Source organism: Zalophus californianus, chromosome 14, assembly GCF_009762305.2.
Source record: "Zalophus californianus isolate mZalCal1 chromosome 14, mZalCal1.pri.v2, whole genome shotgun sequence".
In the NCBI taxonomy this organism is placed as follows: Eukaryota; Metazoa; Chordata; class Mammalia; order Carnivora; family Otariidae; genus Zalophus; species Zalophus californianus.
Genome location: NC_045608.1, coordinates 32,848,727 through 32,871,378, shown reverse-complemented (window position 1 = coordinate 32,871,378; position 22,652 = coordinate 32,848,727). Strand labels below are relative to the sequence as shown.

Below are 22,652 nucleotides of genomic sequence, written 5' to 3'. Positions count from 1 at the left end.
TTTTCGAGGTAAACAGTGAAGATGTCTAACGCTCTTGGAAAAGTGCCCGGCAGAGATGTGTGATCTAAAGTGTTAGCTACTATTATTGTATGTAGCTTTGCAGCAATAATAGAACATCTGTTTCCACATATGTGTGAGTCAAATACTCTGGAATACTCTGGAAATGGGGGTTCAAGTTTAAGAATTGTGCCAAAGATGTGTTAGACAGCCTTGGGGAAGTCTCCTTTGGGGCCAGCAGATGACATCCTTGGAAGTATCTGTGTCCACAGTAACAGCACCTGAAAATCTGGCCTGCTGATAAATAATGTACACAGGAGTTCCAACCCTGTGACATGGAGGAAATGGCATGTTTATGGAATTAGAGAGGCATTTGAGTTCATTTCATTTGGAAGCTTTTTTTTTCCTTCAGGGAGAAATCTTCCTCCCAGTCACATCCTAGGTGAAGCCCAAACGGCACTATGACTGAGCTAGGAGTTAGAAAACATGGATTCGATCCCTGACTCCGTCGCTTATTAGTAGCTGTAGAATCCTGAGCAAACTCACTGGGAATTGGTGTTCCCTTCAGTCAAGTGACGACTTTGGCCTAAGCTTCTAGAGTATCTCTCATTTCCCCCACTGTACTTACCTCTCATTTAACTCCTTCTTTCTCTGTCCTTTAAAATTAATTGCCAATATTTTTTTGTGCTTTTATTTTGGTGGCTTCCATGGGACATTTATAATTTGCTCCCCAAAATCCCTTTTCATGGGTATTTGGGTAAGATAATTTACAAATTAACTCTAATCCAACATTTAATCCAACAGAGTAAGCGTCAGATCTACTTTAAGGATTCACTTGGAAATTTCACTAGAGATGAGATTTCAAGGGACACTGATTATTTAGTCAAAGTCCAGAAACAGTATTTGATGAATTATTTTTAGGCAGCCTTCCATGACATACCTTCTGGGAAAGCAACATTTTCAAATTTCCCCCAGCTCATAGTTGTCTGTGTGTGGTTACCTGGTCCATCAGATTTCTTTTTGACTGGTTCCTCCTCTCGGTCTTCCCACTCCACAGGACCTGCTGAGTGTGTTCAATAAACATGAGTTAGATCCTTTTAGGTTAAATTAAATGTCAACACTACTTTTCTGGACTAAAAGGAATTCTGTAATTAAATCTAGAATATTCTGCCTAATTTAAGAGTTCTCGGGGAGAAGTTGTAAGAATTCAAAGCTCTCAGAATTCAAAATTCTCTTTACTCCAGAGTAAGAATCACGTTTAACTGGGGATAAGTGAACTATGATGCACTGGCTAAATCCTGACAGCTTCCTCTTGTTAAATGGCCTATGAGTTCAACATAGTTTTTATATTTTTGGTAGTTGAAAAAAATCTTAAAAAGAGCAATATTTTGGCATGTGAAAATGATGTGAAATTCAGATTTTAATGAACAGAGCCACATGCATTTGTTTACACATTGTCTGTGGCTACTTTCCCCCTATCCTGGGAGAGATGAGTTGCCACAGAGATTTATGGCCTGCCAAACTTAAACATTTACTATTGGGCCCATTACAGAAAGAGTGTGTTGACTCCTGATACATACCATGACATTTTAATTTTGAATACCTTGAGGTGATGTTACATATTTTAGTGTGTCACCCCATAGAATAACATTATATAGGGCTCCACTTCATGTTTTAGCCTCTTATTTCAGGCTAAGGATGTCAGATCTAGCAAATGGAAATATGGGACAACCAGTTAGAGTTTATGAAAAAAAATTAATCTTTTTAGTTTAAGTCCCATACAGTATGTCCACATTTTACTTAGGCTAAAAAATTATTTGTTGTTTATCTAAAAATTCAACTATCACTATATCTGGTAGTACTAAGACCATTCATGAACTGACTTCAATTAACCTTTCCAAATGTATTTTCTACCATGCTGTTTTCCAACACATCTTGTCTTTACCAACTAAGCTGACCTGCTCTTTACTTTTCATACACAGTTTTTCTTTCTTCTGCCAGAATGATGTCAGGCTCTATTAAAACACTTTTTCATGAAGTACTTCATTCCTTTATACTCTTAGCTATAAGTCCTCCTTCCTCCTTCTGGCCCCACACTATTTTATCTATGCTTATTTTTTAAGTGGAACTTTGCAGTTTCTACATCATTAGGGATTTTTCCCCCTATACTTGTGTTCCCCATTTGTCAAGATAGAAAGGTTGGGAGTCAGGATGCCTGCATGAATTCCAGACCCATCTGGATGGCTGTGTGACCTTAGGTCAGTTCCTTCACTCTCTGGAATCTCATTTCCTCAAAGGATCAAATGAGTTACAGCCTAGAAAGCACTTATAATGGTACCGGGCACTTCAGAAGGGCTGAATTGATGTGCTTCATCTGTCTCGTAGTAATCTGGAAGGTACAAGCCCTTCTACCAAAGAAGAAGGGGCTAAATAAATATTAAAGGAATAAATAAAAATCTATTTTCATCCCAACACCTTTTAATTATTGCTGTCTTTGATCTGAAGGTAAGTATCTGTACATGGACTCATCTTCATGAAACTGAGTAATGAGATATTTACAAGATGATTAAAAACACATTTTTAGAGCTCATCAGAAAATTCTGTAAGAACAAATGTCTGAGGATAGTAAATGTAAGTTGGGGGGAAATAAAGAGGATGGTAAGGGGGAACTTGCAACACCAAATATTAAAACTAACTCGATAGCCGCTGGACTCAAAAATAGATGACCCTGGCCCAGAGCTAGACAGTAGGATAGTGGACCAAAGTCCAGAGTCCGGAAACAGGCCAAAGAATAAATGGGAGCTGAATATTGACAAAAGTAGCATCTAAATTCACTAGGAAAAGGGAGAATAATTTCATAAACAGGGATAGCATAATTACCTATGTAAAAGTAAACAAATTAGATCTCTACTTCACAGAATAATAAAAATTCAAAATATAAATAAAATTGGGAGGAAATAAAGGAAAATAATATCTGGGAGAAAGACTTTCTTAAGCAACATGGAAACCCTGAAACTGCAAAAAGAATTCGAGACCTCTTTGACATCAGAAAAAATTAAAAATTGTTTAGATAACATAGATCAAAAACTAAATCAAAAGATTAAACACTGCATGGATAAAAAATGCTTGTAACACATGAGAAAAGGATAATATCCATAATATATAAATATTCCCTAAATCAATAAGGACAAACAACCCAATAGGATGATATTATGGAAAATGATAAAAATGTTTAAATCTCAGATTTGGAAGTACAGAATACCATGACAATATGAAATAAAAAACGCTCAGTCTCATTAGTTAGGAAAATTCAGATGAAAATAAAAGCCATCTGTTATCCCTTTGAAAGACAAACAAAAAAATTCTGTAGGATAAGGCTACAGGGAAATGGATACCCCTGTACCTTATACCTAGGAGTGTGAATTTCTAAAACCTTTTAGGAAAATATATATTAAAGTAAAGAAAATCACATCCCCTTATTCAGAAATCCCACTTTTGATAATCTATTCTGTGGGAAGTCTGTGTTCTTCCTGACTTTTCGCTTTGCATTTAAATATACACACACATATGTATGTATGACTGTATGCATTTTTGTGCGAGGCTATCTATGATAGCATTATTCATTGTGGCAAAGATTTGGAAGCAAACTTAATGTCCATTAGTGATGGGATAGTTGAATAAATTATGCATATCCATATTATAGATGATTTTGCAGCCATTAAAAAAGGATGATATAGTTTTATAAATACTTAATTGGAGAAATGTTCATGACACATTGCTAATGAACATACCAGAGTGATCTGTATAGCATGAACTCATTTTTGAAAATAAACAAAGGAAATGGTGCCTGCATGCATTTACATACCCACATGAGTAAGGAGTGGAAATGAACACCACACATGGTGAGGACTTGGCACCTGCGGGGATGGGTTTCCACAGCAGATTATCACATCTACCCCTTGACTGTTCGACTTGTTACATTGGCTGTGTCTTCATTTTGTCTTTTGAACCAATAAAGTAGAATAAAATTAAAGCTACCAGGAGGCAGCAGGGAGCTGAATGGTCAAAGAGGAGAGAGAGTTTGTAGCTAGAATTCCATTAGTAACTATGCTTCCTTTTCTTTGATTTTTGAAGACATTTTTAATTTCACAAAAAAATCTATGTCTATTTTCTTTGTAAAGAATCAAAGTGTAACAGATAAGCCTAAAGTTCCCTGAAATCAACCACCTAATCTCAGTCTCTCCACAGAAGAGTCTCCTCTCCTACTCCTCTCCCAGAAGTAACCACTGTTATTAATTGCTAAGTATTCTTCCTGATCTTTCTTTTGCATTTATACACTATTATATGCATCCATTAAAAATGCAAAATCCTGTCTCGAGGATCATTGTTGGCGTCCACGGTTTCGTAAATGGTTTTAAAATGTGTATGCCATTTGCACCATAATACTTTTCATTTAACAATATGTCAAGTTCAAAGTACCATTGATCCTTGAACAACACAGGTTTGAACTGTGCAGTTCCACTTATACTCTGGTAATTTTTTTATAAATACAATGCAGTTCTGCAAATATATTTTGTCTTTCTTATGATTTTCTAGATAGCATTTTCTTTTCTCTAGCTTACTTCATTGTTAGAATACGATATATAATACATATAACATACAAAATATGTATTAATCAACTATGTTACTGGTAAGGCTTCTGGTCAATAGTAGGCTATTAGTAGTTAAATTTTGGGGGAACCAAAAGTTATACAAGATTTTTGACTGTGTGGGGGTCAGTGCCCCAACCTTGACATTGTTCTAGGATCAACTGTAATCCACTCATTTTTTAAACTACTGAATAGAATTCTAAGTTTTTGTTCATATTCGTAGTCATGGGTCTTGTGCACATGTGCAAATATTGCTTCAAGTTAAGCCACACATCTAGAAGTGGGACTGATCTGTAGTAGGATATGTACATTCAATATTTAAAAAAATTTATTATTTTTTTAAGATTTTTAGAATTTTTATTTACTTGTCAGAGAGAGAGAGAGCACAAGCAGGGGGAGCAGCAGAGGGAGAGGGAGAAGCAGACTCCCCACTGAGCAGGGAGCCCAACAAGGGGGTCAATCCCAGGACCCTGGGATCACAACCTGAGCAGAAGGCAGAAATTTACCAACTGAGCCACCCAGGTGCCCCAACAATTTTTTAGATTTCCACACATTGCTCTTCAAAGTTGATGCACTACTTTACTACACCATTTATAGTGTTGTATGGGTTATAACTCAAACAAACACTTATCTTCCCACTAGCTCCAAATAGTGATATTAACAAATGTTTGGGTTTTTGCCAATCTGATAGGTAAAAAAACAAACAAACAAAGAAAACAGTATGTCAAACTATTGTTGTGTTTCTTGCATTTGTAGTGAAGCTGAGCTTCTTTTGGCTATTTCTGTTTCCTGATCTACAGATTATTTTTCATATCTATTCATCTATTAGGTTGAATTTTTCTTTTACTACTCCTTAGGAGTTCTTAGTATATCCAGAATACTAATCTTTAGTCTGATATACATAATGAAAATATTTTTTCTGAGTGCCCCACTTTCACTTTCACTTTGCTTCTGGTGTATATTTGTAGCTTAGAATTTCCCCTGTCTTCAGAAATGTGTTCCTATTGTATGTTTTCAAAGACAATGTTGAAGATGCCATTGGTAGTTACATTCCATTTTTGGCTCCTGATACTGTTTGAGGGTGTTTTTCCTTTTCTTCTTAATTGTATTTCCAAAAGTTTATCCATCTTACTAGTTTTTTCTAAGAACAGCTTTTCACTTAATGATAGATCTTGTATTTTTTTTTCTGTGACTTAACATCTGCTTAAAAAATGAATTTTTTCCTTCTACTTTCTTAGGATTTATTTTGCTCCTCTCTCTCTTCTCATTTTATAAAATGTATCTTAACTTAAATTCATGTTTTTACTTATTCCAGGGGTCAGACATGAGCAATGATGGACAAGTAGAACTCTGTGCACTCCTTAGAGTATGAGAATGACGTTCCTCCAAAGCTTCTGTCCTTTGTAGCTCCCTGTTGTTGCTCAGGGCCACAGAAACAGAGTGCTGATGGGACCCTGCATTCACACAACACTTACCCTCCCCAGATCCTTTTCTCCTTCTTTTCTGTTCTTCTCTTGCAGACCTTTTTTTCTCTTTGCGTCTCTGTCGGAGTGCTGTTTTAGGGTCAGTGATCCAGGCTTGATAAACAAACTGAAGGGGGAAAGTTCAATTATTTTCTGGCTTTTTAATAATTTGAATGAAAAGAAAAGGGACCAACACCAAGCTTCCTGACTTTGGAAATATATTATATATATACATATATATATATATTTTTTTCTCCCAGCACAAACTAAATCTCCTGCTCCCATCTCCCTCAGTATTCTGAGTTGACCTGTGCTATTTCCATTATCATGAAATAAAATATGAAAACAGACATTGGAGGAATAGATTTCATTTGGTATCACAATCATGAGATACTTTGGGTAACCACCATTCCTCCCAAGTCCCTATGTACCACTACTACTTGTGAGGGTTACTGATTCTTTTGTATCACACACAATAGGAATAAGCTGGGCTCCTTGCTAAGTGTCACTGGAGTAGTTTTCTTCCCTTGCAAATAAACTTTGAATCAAAAACAAGATATCATTTATGCATTTATTTTGGTAAAATAGTTTTGCACATTTGATACTCTCCCTTGTGAAAAACAGCTATGACCAACAACTTGAGAAAGGGTTTTATAGATCAATTAGTATTTGGAGAGGAAAAAACAATGTGATATTAAGGTTAAGGAGTTATTCCAGAATGTTATGGAAGGAAAACTGTGGTGCTTTTGGTTGTCTTTTGTCATTTTTATTCAAGACCTGAAAATGGTTACATGAATATAATAAAACCGATAACCACCATAGAGCAACTTTCAACAGCCCGCCCACCAACAGTCTCCCAAGTCATGCAGAAGGAACCAAAAGAAAACCTCGATCCACAAAGTCAGCCATCTGTAATCATGAAGCCAAGCAGGCATGCTCCTCATGCACCCACAAACACACCTGGGTCTCAGGGAAGCTGGGTTTTCTGTTACGATAATAAAGTTAAAGGAATGTTTTGTGGGGACACTTTCACTGTATTCTATGTTATTTTCAGATTTCTGAAATCTTTGAAAAACACAGGTAAGCAAACCACTGGCATGGTGATGTCAGTAAAAGTAAAGAGGGATCCAACTTTTCAATGTATGGAAATGTAAAGGTCATAGGTGACTAAGGAAGAACATTTCTTTTTTCACTAGTAGAAATCTGAATCTATGGGCAATTAACACCAATGGAACATCAGTATTATTTCCGAAAAATAAACCCAGGAGGCAAAAAATAATCCTATTTTATGCCAAAAATGTCTTTTGAAGAATGAAAAGATTAACTGACTCTGGAAGAAGGACCAAATGAAGGAATTCATGGTAGATGTGTACTAAGCATGCTAATTGGGAACTCCATCAAGAATATCTTTGCCACGTATGTAAATTCCCTTGCTTATTAAACCTGCCACTCACCAAAAAGAATAGCTTTGAGGTTTAGTACATTAATAAGCAAACTTGCTTCAGCAAAATAATGATTCTTTTACAAAAATCTGAACCGCTAAATGCAAGAAATTTTCAGGTTTAAGAGCAACATACGATGACAATTCCTTTAAAGAAAAGGTTACAACAATATTGCTTTTAGATAATGCCAGAATCCCCAAAATAGAAAATAAAAAAGTAACTCAGGATCTGTGAATGTATTAGGTGTATAAGTTGGAGGAATTCTTTTGTTCTGGAGGAAAATGGGGAGGGAGGGTGAGAAGGAGAGAGAGAAGGCATTTAGGACAGAATTGCAGAACTCCTCTTGAAGAAGGGTGAGTGCCATTATTAAAAGGAAATTCCTGGTTCTAGCTATGATCCCTAAATGATTAAGCTTATCAGTGCTTTCTCACTGAGATGAGAATTTACATAATTCATATAAGGGGAAACAAGAGAGGGGGAGACAATCTTATGAGGAGTCCCTATTTGTAGGTAAATTATCTTACTATTGATGTTTAGAACTACAAACCCTGTATAGTGCCAGGAATATTTGATAAAGGCCAGTCTAATTGTTTTAGGAAATGATGATAACAAAGTATGAGGAAAGATTGCAATTCTTACCGAGTCAAGAAATAGAAGTTTCTTATGGGAACTTCTCAGTTCTCACATTGTAGTTATAACCACCACCCAAGTTCATGGGACACACATACCACTAACCAAGTAGAAGAAAATACATGAAAATGTCCATAAATGACCTTTGGTTTCTTCACATTGCCACTACTAGTCTGTATTCTTAAGATAAGATAGCTTATCTTAAATTTTTATTTATTTATTTATTATTTAGTTAGTTAGTTACTTCATCTTAAGTTTTATCTTAAGTCTGATCATGTGATTTTATCTTAAGTTTTATCATTTATGTTAGGGGGAAATAAGGTTCATTTTACTGAAAATGTACTATGCAAAAAGCATTTAATTTTTAAAACAGGAGAGAACTTTACTGAAGTGGATGGAGATTTTTCACTGAAATTGGTAAAATTTAAAAACTATCCTTTAATTCATGTGTGACCCAGGATTTTATGTTGTCTGTAAGAAGTTTTTTTGTTTGTTTCTGTTTTCGTTTTCTAGTGGGGAGTCTGCTTCTCCCTCTGACCCTCCCTCTTCTCGTGTTCTCTCTCTCATTCTCTCTCTCAAATAAATAAATAAAATCTTTAAAAAATAATAATAATAAAATAATAATATATATACCAAAGAAATATATCCCAAAATATTCTCTTTTATTCTTTTTTTTTTTTCCTAGAGAGGGAGTTGGGGGGCAGAGAGGTAGAGGCAAAGGGAGAGAGAGAATCTTAAGCAGGCTCCATGCCCAGTGTGGAGCCCAATGTGGGGCTTGATCTCACAACCCTGAGATCATGACCTGAGCCTGAGCCAAAGTCAAGAGTCAGAGGCTTAACCGATGCATGCAGGTTCTCCTCTGTTTTTATTTTTAAAGTAAGATGGAGGATAATTATGTTGCAATCTTTCATATGAATTCTTAAATATGAATGGAGAGGCTTATATGGTAGTCATAAAAGGGAAAAGAAAAAAGAATCCTAAGTGAACACATTGAATATTAAACTAACAATCAGAATCCTGGCATTTTAAAAATGGGAGGAACCTGGAAGTTCAGAACCCCCCTACTCAAGATGGACCAGCAGCTGTCTTTCCTCTGGGGGGGCTCAAGCAAAATACAGAATTATAAGTGCCATAGGCAGGACCTGCTTAATTTACATAACCTGCATTTAAATAAGATCCCAGGTGAAATGGGAGAAGTGCTGGCCTCCCTCACTACCCAAACATCTGCTTAACACATGAGCATAAAGACCTGAGAGTTTAAGTGCCTGCCCCAGATTATGTCAACAGAACCAGCTTTCTATAGAGTACACGAATAGTAATTCATTATTTATGATTTTCAGTAATGAGTGACCACAGCATAGGTAGCTGGATAATTTCTGCTGTGCATTGGATTAATTGACAAATAGCTTTCTCACAGCTTATTCCACACTCTCTGGGGTGACATGGGAGTGAGAAGCTATACAGATCTAATGGGCAGCACAGCCACAGGAGGGGTCGAACTAAAGTCAGAAGAGTAAATGGAAGACGACATCCAATTTAGGGAAGATGGAGACTTGAAAGGGAAGCCAACAAGGAGATGGAGCAAAACGAGTCTTTTATTAGCTCGTTCATAATTTTACCAGCTTTCTGAGAACAATTAGCACACATTTTAAACATCATGACTGATGCATGCAACCAGATGTGACCCTTTTAAAATGAGATGTGACTTAGGCAAAACTACAAGAAGAACAGAGTAGATGATTATCTGCATTTTCTCTCTCTATGTTTCGAAAGGCTCTGGTGTCATCTGAAAAACAAGAATCAAATAATAGGAAATTTGGCTTCTCAAAACTCTCCTTGGAAAGGTTTGCCTACTATTTTAAGTTCTTATACTTCCTCCTTTGTACAATCTATAGAACAGGGAAAATGCAGATGTAGGGCAACAGGGACCCGCTTGTCTAAAGTTCTATGGAGCAGAGGGTCACACACCACATGTCAGTGAAACATCAAATACCTTTGCAGCTCTGATTAAATACTGAAGAATAGTTTTGGGAAGTTTAATGACAGACTTTGGCAAGGCTAAAATGGCCGATGCAAACTTCCCAATAGCTCTCTACAAAGAAGGACAAAGCAAGAGTGATTAGTAGAAAAACACCAATAACTAATAATTTAACATATGACATCCGTAAGAGTTCATCTCTAGAATTACATCAACTAGGTTAAAACGTGCCAATCACTGAAGCTAGAATAAAATGTGCTCTGCTTGTAGGTTAGGAATAAGGAAAATAGTCATTGCATGTAATCCATAAACATGGCGAGGATGATCATGTTCTCTCCTTTGCTGAATGAGGAGTGATGGTTATAAGAAAACTCATTAGGATAAAAATGAACAAGTCATTAGTATCCAACAAGCCAGCCGCACACATGCACACAGATACCGTCTTAAGAAACACACTCAGGTTGCGATGGGGCCAGTGAGGAAGCATCAGAGCAAGGTGTCTCCACAAATAATTTGGTTCTTTAATTTCATTGGGAATACAGGGGTGGATGTAACCCTCCAGCTTGAGAAGACCTGGCCAGCAAAGTAACCATGACCTTTACATGGACACATCATGTGGCTTAATGGATATCCCTTTATGTGTCTTGGAGTATAATAACTGAGAAATAACAAACCTAACTTGTGATTCCTTCACAAAAGAAATATATACCAAGCTTTCACCCCATATGTAACTCTACTGACCAGTCCTCATCTTTAACAAGCATTGATTAGACATTCCCTGGATATACCATACTGGGCTTGTGAGTTATGTAACTAAGAATGATCTGGCAGGTTCTGAGAAGGAAAGGCAACTAAGCTGAAAAAATCAGAACTGTGCTCAATATTTTCAAGATTTCAATCAATTCTCAAAACTTTGGCAACACAAATGAAATGGATTTTCAAAATCTGAGGTATCATTTAAATGACCATTTGTTTCAAAACAAAGCAAGTGCTTTATTTTTATGATCAGCTATTTCACATATCAAAATATATATCCACTCAAGCGATCCAAAGTGATGGCAGAGAAGTCTTCTTCACCTCCTACTTGTGACAGAAAAATAAAGTTCACCCAAAGATTTATTTTTTGTTTATAGCATCAGAAGATTTTTTTTTTTTGCAAGTGAACGAAGACCTGATGAGAACAGTGTTCTTGCAGTAATTATACTGATGCTGAGAGCAAGCAGCATTACAGTTTAATGAGGAATAAACAATTTCAGGTGGAAATCAAAAGCTTCTGGAAGCTATGACACACATGAACATGGTGGCAGAAGTCTAGGCCTGCAATCAGGGTCTGTCAGAAAGAAAAGCTCTTCAACTAGTGGAGGACCTGGTTTTCCCAACCCCATACTTACCTGGAAAGCTGACCTTCTTGGAGGTTCTTCCTCTTCCTTTTTTAATTCTTCTTCTTCCTCCTCTTCGCTATCCGTTTCAAACAAATAATAATCTCCACTCCTGACCACTAAGCAAAACAGAATATTTACTTATTTCTTGAAAGAGATATGAGACCATTTAAGGGCTTATTAATGAAATGCCCCCCCTCCCAAAGATATACAAATTTTCCACAAAAGGCCACAGCAAGAGATGTTGGTAGGGAGGAAAAGACAAGAGATGAAGAGAACTCATTCTGGGCTAACATTACACGGTGTTGGCATGGTTGGGTCTAAAGAGTGCGAGGCCTTGTCTATACGGTGTAAGAAAACCAGCCACTACTGGGTTCATCTGATAGTTTCTTCCTTCTTCAGTGTCAATTTTACAAGATGCATCAGATCAACTCTGCAGCAACCAGTTTTGTTACCAAGATGGCCAAAATAATGGATGGAAAACTGTTAAGAGTTTCACAATTCAGACAATTTGGCAATTTGGGTTCTTTAGATGAGGCCAAAGTGAAGTGGAGGACTTGGTGTTGTCTGAAGGGGTCGAGTGTGTGGTAGAAATACCAATCAGGATGATTCAGGATCAAGAATCTGCATCACCAACTTCCACTTCACTTTCTACTGTGCAGACCTGGCTCCTCCACACGTGACACAGGGACATGACATATATGGCAAGACATTTGAAAAAAATTCAAAAAAACAAACGAACAGCCCAACAACAACAAACACATTGTCATGAGGAGGAAATGGGCAGGTAACATGAAAAAAAGAATATAACCACAAAAACACCACCACCACACTCTAGCTGTTTCTACACGTAGCACGGGACAGACTGAGGCAGGGCAGACAGGGTCTGTACGGTTTAGCACTGGTAGGCTTCTGGTCAACCAGGAGCTCTGGTTGCTTACTAAAGTGTGAGGGGAACCGTACTGACCATAAGACATAAAGCACAAACAGTACGGATTGCCGTTGTCTTGCCTGATATTTTCCCTGCAAGAACATATTGCTGTGTTAAAAGTTAGGAGCAGAGAAAGCGGAAATGTCCAGAGGACTTAAAGAAATTTGAGAATCCAATCTTTATCGGTTTGAGCATTATTTTAAGTTTATCAGGGAAAAGAGACCCAGCATATACATTTCTGATGCTACAAGAATATCATTGCAGGAGAAAATATGAATGTTTTCAAGTTATATTCAAGTTTTCAAATGCTGAGGTGTCTTTTGGATGACATCACATGATGTCTTTGGTTTTCTCTTGGATTCATACATTGTAAGGTAATGGAAAACCTTGGCTTGTTTAAAATTATTTGCTTGAATATCACTAAACATGGTCAAAAGGTAAATAATTTTGCCCATGATTTCAGACATATGAAGCCTCCATCTGTGAAGATGCAGAGTGAATGAATTGGGCCTTATATCCTTGAACAGAAGCACTATAATTTGTTATTTTTATTTTGAAGAAAGAACCAGGCCCAGAATACTGGGTCGAGGCCCGAGGGAATAAATGCAATACAACATAAGGTAAGAATAAGCAAGAACAAACCAAAGTTACAGCATTACATTTGACAGTGGAGAAGACCATTAAAGTAATGCCTTCATGTAAGCTCAGACATTTGCAGGAAAGTTATATGGATTCTATGTTACATGGTCATTTGGTAAAAACAGAGTATCACAAGATTGAGCATTTTACCCTCATTATAGGCTCTAAAACCAACGATAGCTTAAATTGTATTCAATCATACCTTCTATGACTTTTACTCTTATGGACACAGGGAGCCCAAATATGTGCTCATCTCAAGCAGTCCCAACACTGATTTGATCATTTAAAAAACTATGAATGTTTATGCAAGAAGTAGAATGAACACATTTTAAAAAAAAAGCAGGAAGTATTTAGGAAAGTCTCCTATTCTTTTATAAAATGTTATTGAAATAAAGGTAGAAAAACCACAGAGAATGTTTTCTTTAGTGCTAGCTGCTAATAAGAAGTAGAGAAGCTTTTGCATATACCCTTGTGAGTTCAGAGAGAGATCCTGCCTCCAGCCTGTGTCCACGAACATATCATGGATATTGATGTCATTGCTGCATTGAGTGTGGAAATAACTTTTAAAATCCTACCACATGTATCCCCAGAAAGCTGGACCTCGATTTCAGACATTTGACAATGAAGTGAGGCTTACATTGCTTTAGGCAGTACTGTATTGGCACGGGGACATACTTTCCTTGAATGGAAGGTATCATTGAATAGCAATAATGCGATCGTCTGTGTGCACATAGGTATGGAAGTGGAAGGTTTGCCACCTACAGACTATGCCAGTAATATGAACAACATAGCGACATTATTGTATCATTGACAGACTTACATGAGGGTATTCCAACTACATATATTCTCGTACTCTGCACCTGCATGAAATATCTATTTAAAAGCCCAGTGACTCAAGAGATCAAAATAAGGGCTTTTAATAAAGTGCTTCCAGTTCTAAAAATAAATTTTGGAACTCATCATGGTCTAAATAATAATTCACATATTCATTCCTTTCCTTTCCTCACAAGCCTGTAAAAGGAAACACATTTTATGAAAAATTTTAACACCATGGTCAGAATCTGATTCCAAACTATGAATTACACACATTCCTGCATTATTGCACCAAGAGGTGTTGTAACAAGGCATGTTTAATTTAATACCAGTCTTTAAGAACTTGATATAATGAGGGTGAAATGAATCAGAAAACTAAAGTCAATAACCTTCATAAGAAGTTCTTTAAATTATTACCAACTTGTAAGATGATTATCAAAGACCATATCCAATTCCTTCCAAAATGCAATGTTTAGATTAAGAAAAGGAAAGACAACTATGATTGCAATGGGAATGAGAAAACATTCAGTATGACACAATTTTGAAATGGATAGGTCTGTCTAAACTAGCAAAGGGCCCTTTAAAAACAGAAAGATAGGCACAGTTTACTTGTGACTTGATAGAAATAGGCTTATAGCACTGCATTATAGGAACGTTAGCATGATGAACATGGCCAATGAACAATAAATTAAAGAGTCACACAGAATTTTGACCTGAATCTTTGTCTTTTGACTTGGCAGCAAATGAAACAAAACCCTTTAAAACTCATGAATTTTTTTTTCTGTATCCATAAGCCTAAAAATTCAATATTTGGGATTAAACTTAATTACATTCAGGTATACTGAGCAAATTTTGTATAATAATTTCTGAAATTGGCTTGCTGATTTTAAAAAATTAATTTGGGGGTGAGAGAAGCCAATATCATATCTCAGTGATTCCAAGAATTAGGCACAGCAAAAGATTCGGATCGATTTGACTTTCTAGTGATTCTGAAGATCCTGTTAGTAGAGTCTCTCCCACAGTTGTGCGATGCTGTGGGCCTCCGTGATAATACCTGACTGATCACATTAGCTAGGCATAAAAGCCTAAAGATATTATAAGTAATGTGCAAAATAATTAGTAATTATTCCATAGTCTAACAAATGTAAGAAGGATCAGATCAAAATGGATCATTCCATTCTAAGACCACCCACTGGCCAAAAGTGAGTGTATTTCTTTTGCTAAGCAGAACAAATACAGCCACTGAGTTCCATAATTCCTCATTCCTCTTTATGATCAGGAGGGAAACAGTAATTCTCTGTGACTATGAAGCTCTGCTTTTCCAAACCACCTTTGCTCTTAATTGGTCATGGCTGAGTTTGCTGGTGGCTGTGCAGCCGTGCCACACGCTGGGCTTTGGATTGGGAGTGTAATTTGAGAGCCTTTAGAAACCGGGAGGAGGAAGAGCGAGAAAGTGAATGCATTTTAAGTGATCCTCATCTTTATATTTGATAAATTGCCAAAAAAACCTTACATGCAAATGAAATCAAAGCTCTGGGGAGAGAGGAGGAGAGACTCATTGGCATCCCCGCCTAGTGCCTTACAAAGCGGGTCACAATGCTTTGAACTGAATGATTATTCTCCCAGAATATAAGCCAAAATGAGCCAAAACTCATTTTTAATAAGGGTTTTCAGCCATAAAACAAATATACATCAGCAGAGCTCTGGACCTCAGAATCAGATAAAATGGTAGCAATTCTTCTTCCCTTTCTGAGCCCATAAATGGTGCTCGGGAGTGTGTCAGCCACATGCTGGGCTTTCTTTAGCCCGCATGGTAACCAGCTGATTTCTCTGGAAGAGTCCATCTCTGGGGCCCAGAGACCCATTTGCATCAGTTTTCTTAAACTCTGACCCCCTATCAAGTCACAAGGATCAAACCATGCACGGAACACACAGGTTATGGGGACGCCTGAATTCTGGTCAAGGATATAAGGGTTAGAATTGATGAAATCATAAGAGGATCAAGAAAACCTACTGGAAGCATGATCAACCCAAGGCCGCCACCACTGCTTTTTTTTGCCCTTGGCTTTCTGTTTGTCTGCTTCTCCTAAAATAAAATATGTCCAAATATTAATTCTTAGGAAGTGAGAAAACAAATTTTGAAAACCATGCTTTAACAACTCAATGGTCAAAATCTAGACAAGTCGCAAAAGTACATCAGAGGTCAGGGAAAGGAACAACACTGAATCTGAAATGTTTACACATATGAGCAAGTTGATTTCACAAGGCAAATACTAAGTGTTCTATGAACATTATGCCACATTTTCACTTCCTTTTTAGTACTGTAGGGCATATAAAGAAACATAAAAAAGAAGGGATTATCTCTCAAGAAGGCATCTCACATTGAATTCTTCATTGAATTAACAGAAAAAAGCATCACCTAAATTTTATAAGACAATTTAGTGGCAAATAATTTGTAAAAATGCATATATTCCAATCATCAGAAATTTCCTTGTGATTATTTTAAAGCATGGTTGGAAAAATATAAGTTTATTGCTGATTAGTAGATGCTATGCACTGGAAAATACCATGCTTTATTTCTCCATTCCCTCCAAACAGAAAAGCACGCAAACATTTATAAGAAGAACTTTTAAACTTAATTGGATATAACAAATCTATAATCAGATATAATAAATATATATTTCATTTTCAGTTTCATTGGAACAGACAATAATTGAAGGATATCTTAGCTACCATTATTCAGATGCCACATAAAATATGCATACATACTTCATTTTTGTATAAAATTTATAGAAATCAAAGATAACAACAGTAGACTGTGTATCTGAAATATCTTCCCTAAAGGAATAAATTAAGCAAATCCATGCTCATTGTCTTCAGAAACACATCTCTGTGAAACAGAAGCTAAGTTATGGGTTGACTAAATTTGTTTTGCTGAAGAGGAGATACTCATAAAATCATGGAGTCATTAAATATGCCCTTTATGAAACAAATACATGTATCCCATTCACAATCAGAAGATAAAACTTGCTAAGTTAAAAAAAAATTGGTAATATTGGCCGAGTAAGAGTAATGTTATTTAACAGCTCTACCCATCATCATGCTATCATTCAGCGTTAAGCTACTTGAACAAGAGGGAAATGTCTCAACATACTTTCATCATCCTCTTCAGAGAGTTTTTGGATGTCCTGGCCTTCCCCTGATTCCTGGGTCAAGCTCAGCATCCTCTCCTTACCCTTTTTGTATTTCTGTTGCCGGGCTTTGATGCGATCCATCCTGTCAAATAAAATAGCAGCAGCAATGCCAAGAACACACCCAGAGTCATCACATGGTCAGTTTGGGTTTAAACTTGTATGGATGTTGCTAAAATCACAGACAAAGCAGCCAACATTTGGGACTTATGAATTTTTTTTTAATCAGCAACAAGTATCTCCTTGGGGATGTCTATATGTGTGTATATGTATACAACCATGTTATTTTGCTAGTCTTACTAATATGGTCATAATTATGTTAAGGTTTGATATACAATACCTTATATCCACTTACACCTTGAACCGTTGCCATTTTGAACACAGTAAATGATGAAATGTAAGTCCTTTATTCTTCTAAGTTTTGCAATTTTTTAAAAATAGGATCTATCTAGGTCACATAGTTGTGAAGATCCAATGAAAAGGCGTAAAAGTGTGAGAACTGTTTTGTAAAAAGCACATTGCTCCCCAGATGTTCATAAGGATTCTCTTAGACCACATGACTCTTCTATATTTCAAATCTAATCTCTTATCGGTTCTGGAAAGAATGTATTATTGCATCTTTAATTATTGAGTCAGTGCCTTTTATTTTGTCTGCTTATTCAGGAAGCCCAACTATTCAGAAACTACAACGCTGAACTCTACTTCCCAGACGTGCCCTCCTGCGGTGTTCCATTTCTTAATTCAGTTTCTTAAAATTCTGCTCAAATTTTTAAGCTAAGTGCCATTTCTGCTTCCTGCAGCTTAAACAACACTTTTAGCTTCTCTTTTGCAATGATTATTACCTTCATTCTTTTATATTCTGACTTTCTCTCACCTAAGAGGAGTTATTCTTAAACAAATGGAAAAACTTGGTGAAGTGAATGATATTAACAGGTCTCCATAATGGGTAAATAGGAACTCATTCTAAATCTGGGTCCAAATTTGTTACTTCTCTTAGCCTGATATAGATAACTAGAAACAACAATGGCAACAGTTATACCATAACTGCTTATATAACAGTTTCTATTCCTCACATCTTTGATTGTGGAAATAACCATGCCATGGGATGGTGTAATTTATGCTAGCAAACATTTTTGCCTGGGAGAAAGGAGCTGCAAAATGCGGTCAGAATGGAATGAAGGAGTCTCAGCAAACTTGGGGAATTTTCCTGGTGGAGTGATCGAGTCTCTGCTTTCCTAGAGAAAGTGGCTAGGTTTTGAATTCTATGGCCATCCGCTCTTAAACACAGCCCCAAATGAAGTGCTACCAATCCTCAGAAGTTACATTTACAGGTAAAAACTTCACTCTAAGAAAATTCGTTTCAAGGGCTATTTTAAAAATTAACTAATTAATTTGAAAAAGAAATTCTCAAATCTCCTAGTAAAGTCAGTCTATTACTTGATTTATCCAGAACATGATGGTAGAAAAAAAGTCTTGAACTGAATACAGGGAAACAAGTATTTGTATTTGTATTTGTATTTCTAGTACTGCCTCTAGTTTGTTGTGGATTTTAAGTCATCTAATGTCATGGGTCATCAGTTTCTTCCCAGAGAGACTGTATTATAATATCTTTAGAGATCCTTCCAAAGCCAGGACTCTGTATTTATTCCCTTAATCCACAGATAGAATGAACATTTACTCCAACTGAATGGGACCAGGAAAGACCCTGTTTCATTCATTAGCTCATTTAATCTTTATAAAAACCCAGGTAGAATTGTGAACCTCAATTTAAAACAGAAGGCTGAAATTCAGAGAATTGGAATGACTTGCTCACGGTTCCAGAGGAAGCAGTTGAACCAACCAAGACTTGACATTGGTCTTGTCCCACATAGCTCCCCTTTCCACCACATTGCAGCTCTCTTTCTTTTCAACTACTTCCATTCTCAATCCAGTGAGCATAAGCCACCGCCCTTATGCAGAGCACATACCCAGAAACTCCTTAACACCAATAGGTTTTTCAGGGCTATTGAGGCTCCCTGGGAGGGGAGAACCAGCTGAACAGGATCAGACAAACCACAATTACAAGGAAAGGAGAAGGAGAGTAAAATCAAGCCTCCTTACTGCCTCTTCAGCTGATCCATTGACTTTTTCTCTTCTTCAATTCTTGCCTTTACAGCCTTTACAATTGTGGCCTGGAAAAGTTCAGCCCCTCTAGAGAAAAACAGGAAATAGAGAACAAATTAGTATTTCTATCCTTCTACTTATCTTCCCCTGAAAATGATTATCAAAGGTTAGAAAACATTTCTTTTTGGGCCATTGACTAGATAGAGTCTCCTGGCTGGGAGTGGGATTCCCAAGACCCTGGTATAGGAACCCCTTCCCAGTGGATGAACAGGGCACAGCCTCTCCTGGGAGGGAGTGGGCTGCTCACAACCATAGGAGCTCAGTCAAACAAACAAACAAAAACAAACAAAAAATGGTTTGTGTTTTCTAAGACATTAAACAGAATGCACCCCTTCAAACCTGTCCCACAGAACCTTACATCTCAGCAAAGCATTTCTCATCTGACCTTATTATAGTTGTCCCATGAGGGACCATTGGCAAGGAGGAGTGAGTTCAGATTAGTTTTCTACTCAATGAGCAGAAAAGGGTATGGAGTGAGCTTGGCTTCCCTAAGGAAAAATGCAAAGTTGGAGTTCAAGCGCCATCACTGGGATGTTCAGATTCCTGCCTCTTTGCTTCTCTTCTTCCTATCCTTCCATTCTCTTCTGTTTGTTCTCACTTTTTTAAGCCAACTCTAGGGTCCCCATTGATCTATTTCATCAGCCTCTCTTAATATGTGCAATTCTGGTCCATTGTCATTGGGTCACATCTGCTTGGTAAATCCCGAGTGGGTAGGAAACCAATGGTGTGCCTGCCCTTCGCTGGGCTGTTGTCAGAGGTTCAGAAAAGGCGTGACTGGGCACATTATCAGCTGACCCCTCATAGGCCCTGGAAATTCTTCTCTGTAGTGGCTATTTAAAACTCTCTACACTTTTCTCAAATCTGGAATTCTGTCAAAAGCTTTTCACTCCTAGTAAATAACCTAGTCTCCCACTTCCTGGAAAGAACATAAGTCATGAGGCAACAGTTTGCTCAGCTGCCTACCACCTACCCTGTAGACACCGTTTCCTGCATGGGCAGTAAGAGAGGCGACATCCTCACCTGCAGCCTGCCTGAGCTCTGGTCCTTCACCCCCCTGTAGACTGAGGGGCTCCATACTGCCCTTTCTTCCTTTTTCTGCATTCTCAGCCTTCCTGCTGCCACCAGATCCTCCTCAGAAGTATGTAAACATGCTGACATCTTACTAACCTTAGAAAAAAAATCCATGCCCACTGCACAGTTTTCCATCACTTTCCACAGCCTCCATCACTGTCCCTGCATGAATATCTCACAGCCACTGTCCCCAAGTCTTTCCCTTCAACCTCAGCTCACTGGTGTTGGGCTCTGTTCCCCAAGTGTTGAGGTCACTGCCTTCAGTGCTCAGTTTTCAGTCTTGGGTTTGTATGTCCTGTCTGCTGGACTTCTGCCTTGAAACAGCCTTCCTCAGGCTCCTAATGCACCATGCTCTTTTAGTTTTCCCTCTTCCTTTCTGGCTCAGAGTTGCTGGTCTTCTCTGCTCATCTCTTAAATGTGGATGCTCCCCAGGGTCCTCTTCTCATTCACATGCTCTTCAACCACTCACCTGCTCTAAATCCATCTGTGTCATGATGACCCTCAGTCCATTTCCACCTGCAGACCTATCCTCCCAGCTCTCTGTTAGACTCATCATGGGTTTAGTTTCACAAGCCCATGAGCCCTACAGGTCCCTGGTTGTGGTTAGCATTCTCCCAGCCTAGAGCTTCTCGGCTTCTTTACATTTGGGATCGGCACCACCCTTGGCTTCAGCCAGTATCCAGCCATATCACCCTCTATCCTCCTTTCCTTTCCACCCCCACCTCCCTTCCTTCCAATCAACTATCCAGTTGTGCCAATTTGACTCTTACGTATCTTCCTATTTTATCCCATCCTGGTCAGAGCCACTGTCTCTGTCCTGGATCATCAGAGCAGCCACCTACCTGGTCCCGTGTCCTTCACAGCACAGGCAGAGTGGGCTTCTGAAACGCAACTATAGCCACATCACTCCCTGGCTTCTTTGTATCTGTGGGATCACTTCTTTATAAGACCCATGATAATCGGACCTCTCCCTATCTCTCCAGCTAACTTGTCATCACTCACTATCTTCACCCTCAAATTTCTGTGTCTTGGCCACGCTGAGCTTCTCAGGGTTTCTTCATCAAAGCTTCCCCTGGTAAGTTCACTTGGGCTGTGTCCCCTGCCTTCCTCCTCTGACTCCTGTTCACTCCTCAGGCTGCAGCTTAGAATGGAAGCTGCTTTGGTTCCTGCCCCTTGCCAGTGGTTATGTATCCTTGATACAATTCCCACAGTTTCTTGAATGTCCCCTACCATCACACTAGTCACAAGCACTGTGTTTGCTTGCTGATATGTCCCTCTCCCCACCAGCTCTGTGAGGGCAGGACCAAGCAGCCACTTTCTTGGAACAGAGTGGCAATGAGTATATCAATGAATGAATGAACGAATGAATGCCTATTCTTCGGAAATTCTGTTTATTATTAAGACATGGCTTTTCTTTTGCAAGCACGAGCTGTATTCCAAACCAAAGAAATCGGTTTCCATAATATGAGGAATATGTTTTCTAAATAATTATGACAACTCCAAGGAAAAGATACTGGCTTACTATTATGTTCTGGATGTCTAAGGACCACATGCTTGGGAGAAGGAGAAAGGCCTATTTATCCACACAAATACCTGCTGCTCTATGAGTAAATAAAACTGCTGTTAGGATTAGATGGCATGGACAAATCCCCAAAAAGAAAGAAAAAGAAAAAAAAAAGGACAAGACATTGGGCTCTATAAAACTGATGTCCTGGGGGTTAGAAAAACAATTTTAATGGTAAATTCCAGGGTCAATCTTGTACATAAAATGAAGTCACTGTTCATCTATATAGTGAGGGCTTAGGGTACCACAAAGCTCCTCAGATTAAATGTAGGTCCCCTACTGAAAATTCTTTCTACTGGGCTCCAAGTTAGTTAACAAAGGCCAGGAATCGCTTCCCTATAAATGGACTTCTGAAACAAACATTTTGTTTATCCTGGCAGAGGAAAAGAATAGTCTCCAGGAACACTGGTGGTATAAACAGAAGTGTGTTAGTCTAAACCACAAATCAAAATGATAGATTTTTTGGAAATTTCATATGATACAAGCTGATGTTTATCAGGTTATTTAGCACCACAAATCTGAAGGGATCTAGCAAGGCTGGTGTCTCTGAGACAGACACAGCAGTCTAGGGCACTACAACCTCATCTCAATTTCATTCCCTTTAATATCTAGTTTTCTTCCCAGTCTTTTCCCCAAAACCTACAAGATCAGAGCAAAAGCTGAAAAAAGGGTGGATGGAGTTCAAGAATATGACAGCAGTAATGGAATAGAACCAGTGGCCCAGAGAAAAAAATCAGGTCAC

At 37.9% G+C, this 22,652-nt stretch overlaps 1 protein-coding gene across 1 annotated transcript in view; it reads right to left on the bottom strand.

The window, feature by feature from the left end:
• PIEZO2 (piezo type mechanosensitive ion channel component 2) overlaps positions 1-22,652 on the bottom strand; it is a 526,331-nt gene that overhangs the window by 51,927 nt on the left and 451,752 nt on the right. The window contains exons 30-35 of the mRNA XM_035724088.1: positions 19,213-19,302; positions 17,076-17,197; positions 15,936-16,007; positions 11,551-11,657; positions 6,122-6,236; positions 998-1,060 (exon numbers count right to left, since the gene is read on the bottom strand). Of these exons, the coding sequence (XP_035579981.1) occupies positions 998-1,060; positions 6,122-6,236; positions 11,551-11,657; positions 15,936-16,007; positions 17,076-17,197; positions 19,213-19,302 (569 nt within the window). The remainder of the gene's footprint in view (positions 1-997; positions 1,061-6,121; positions 6,237-11,550; positions 11,658-15,935; positions 16,008-17,075; positions 17,198-19,212; positions 19,303-22,652) is intronic.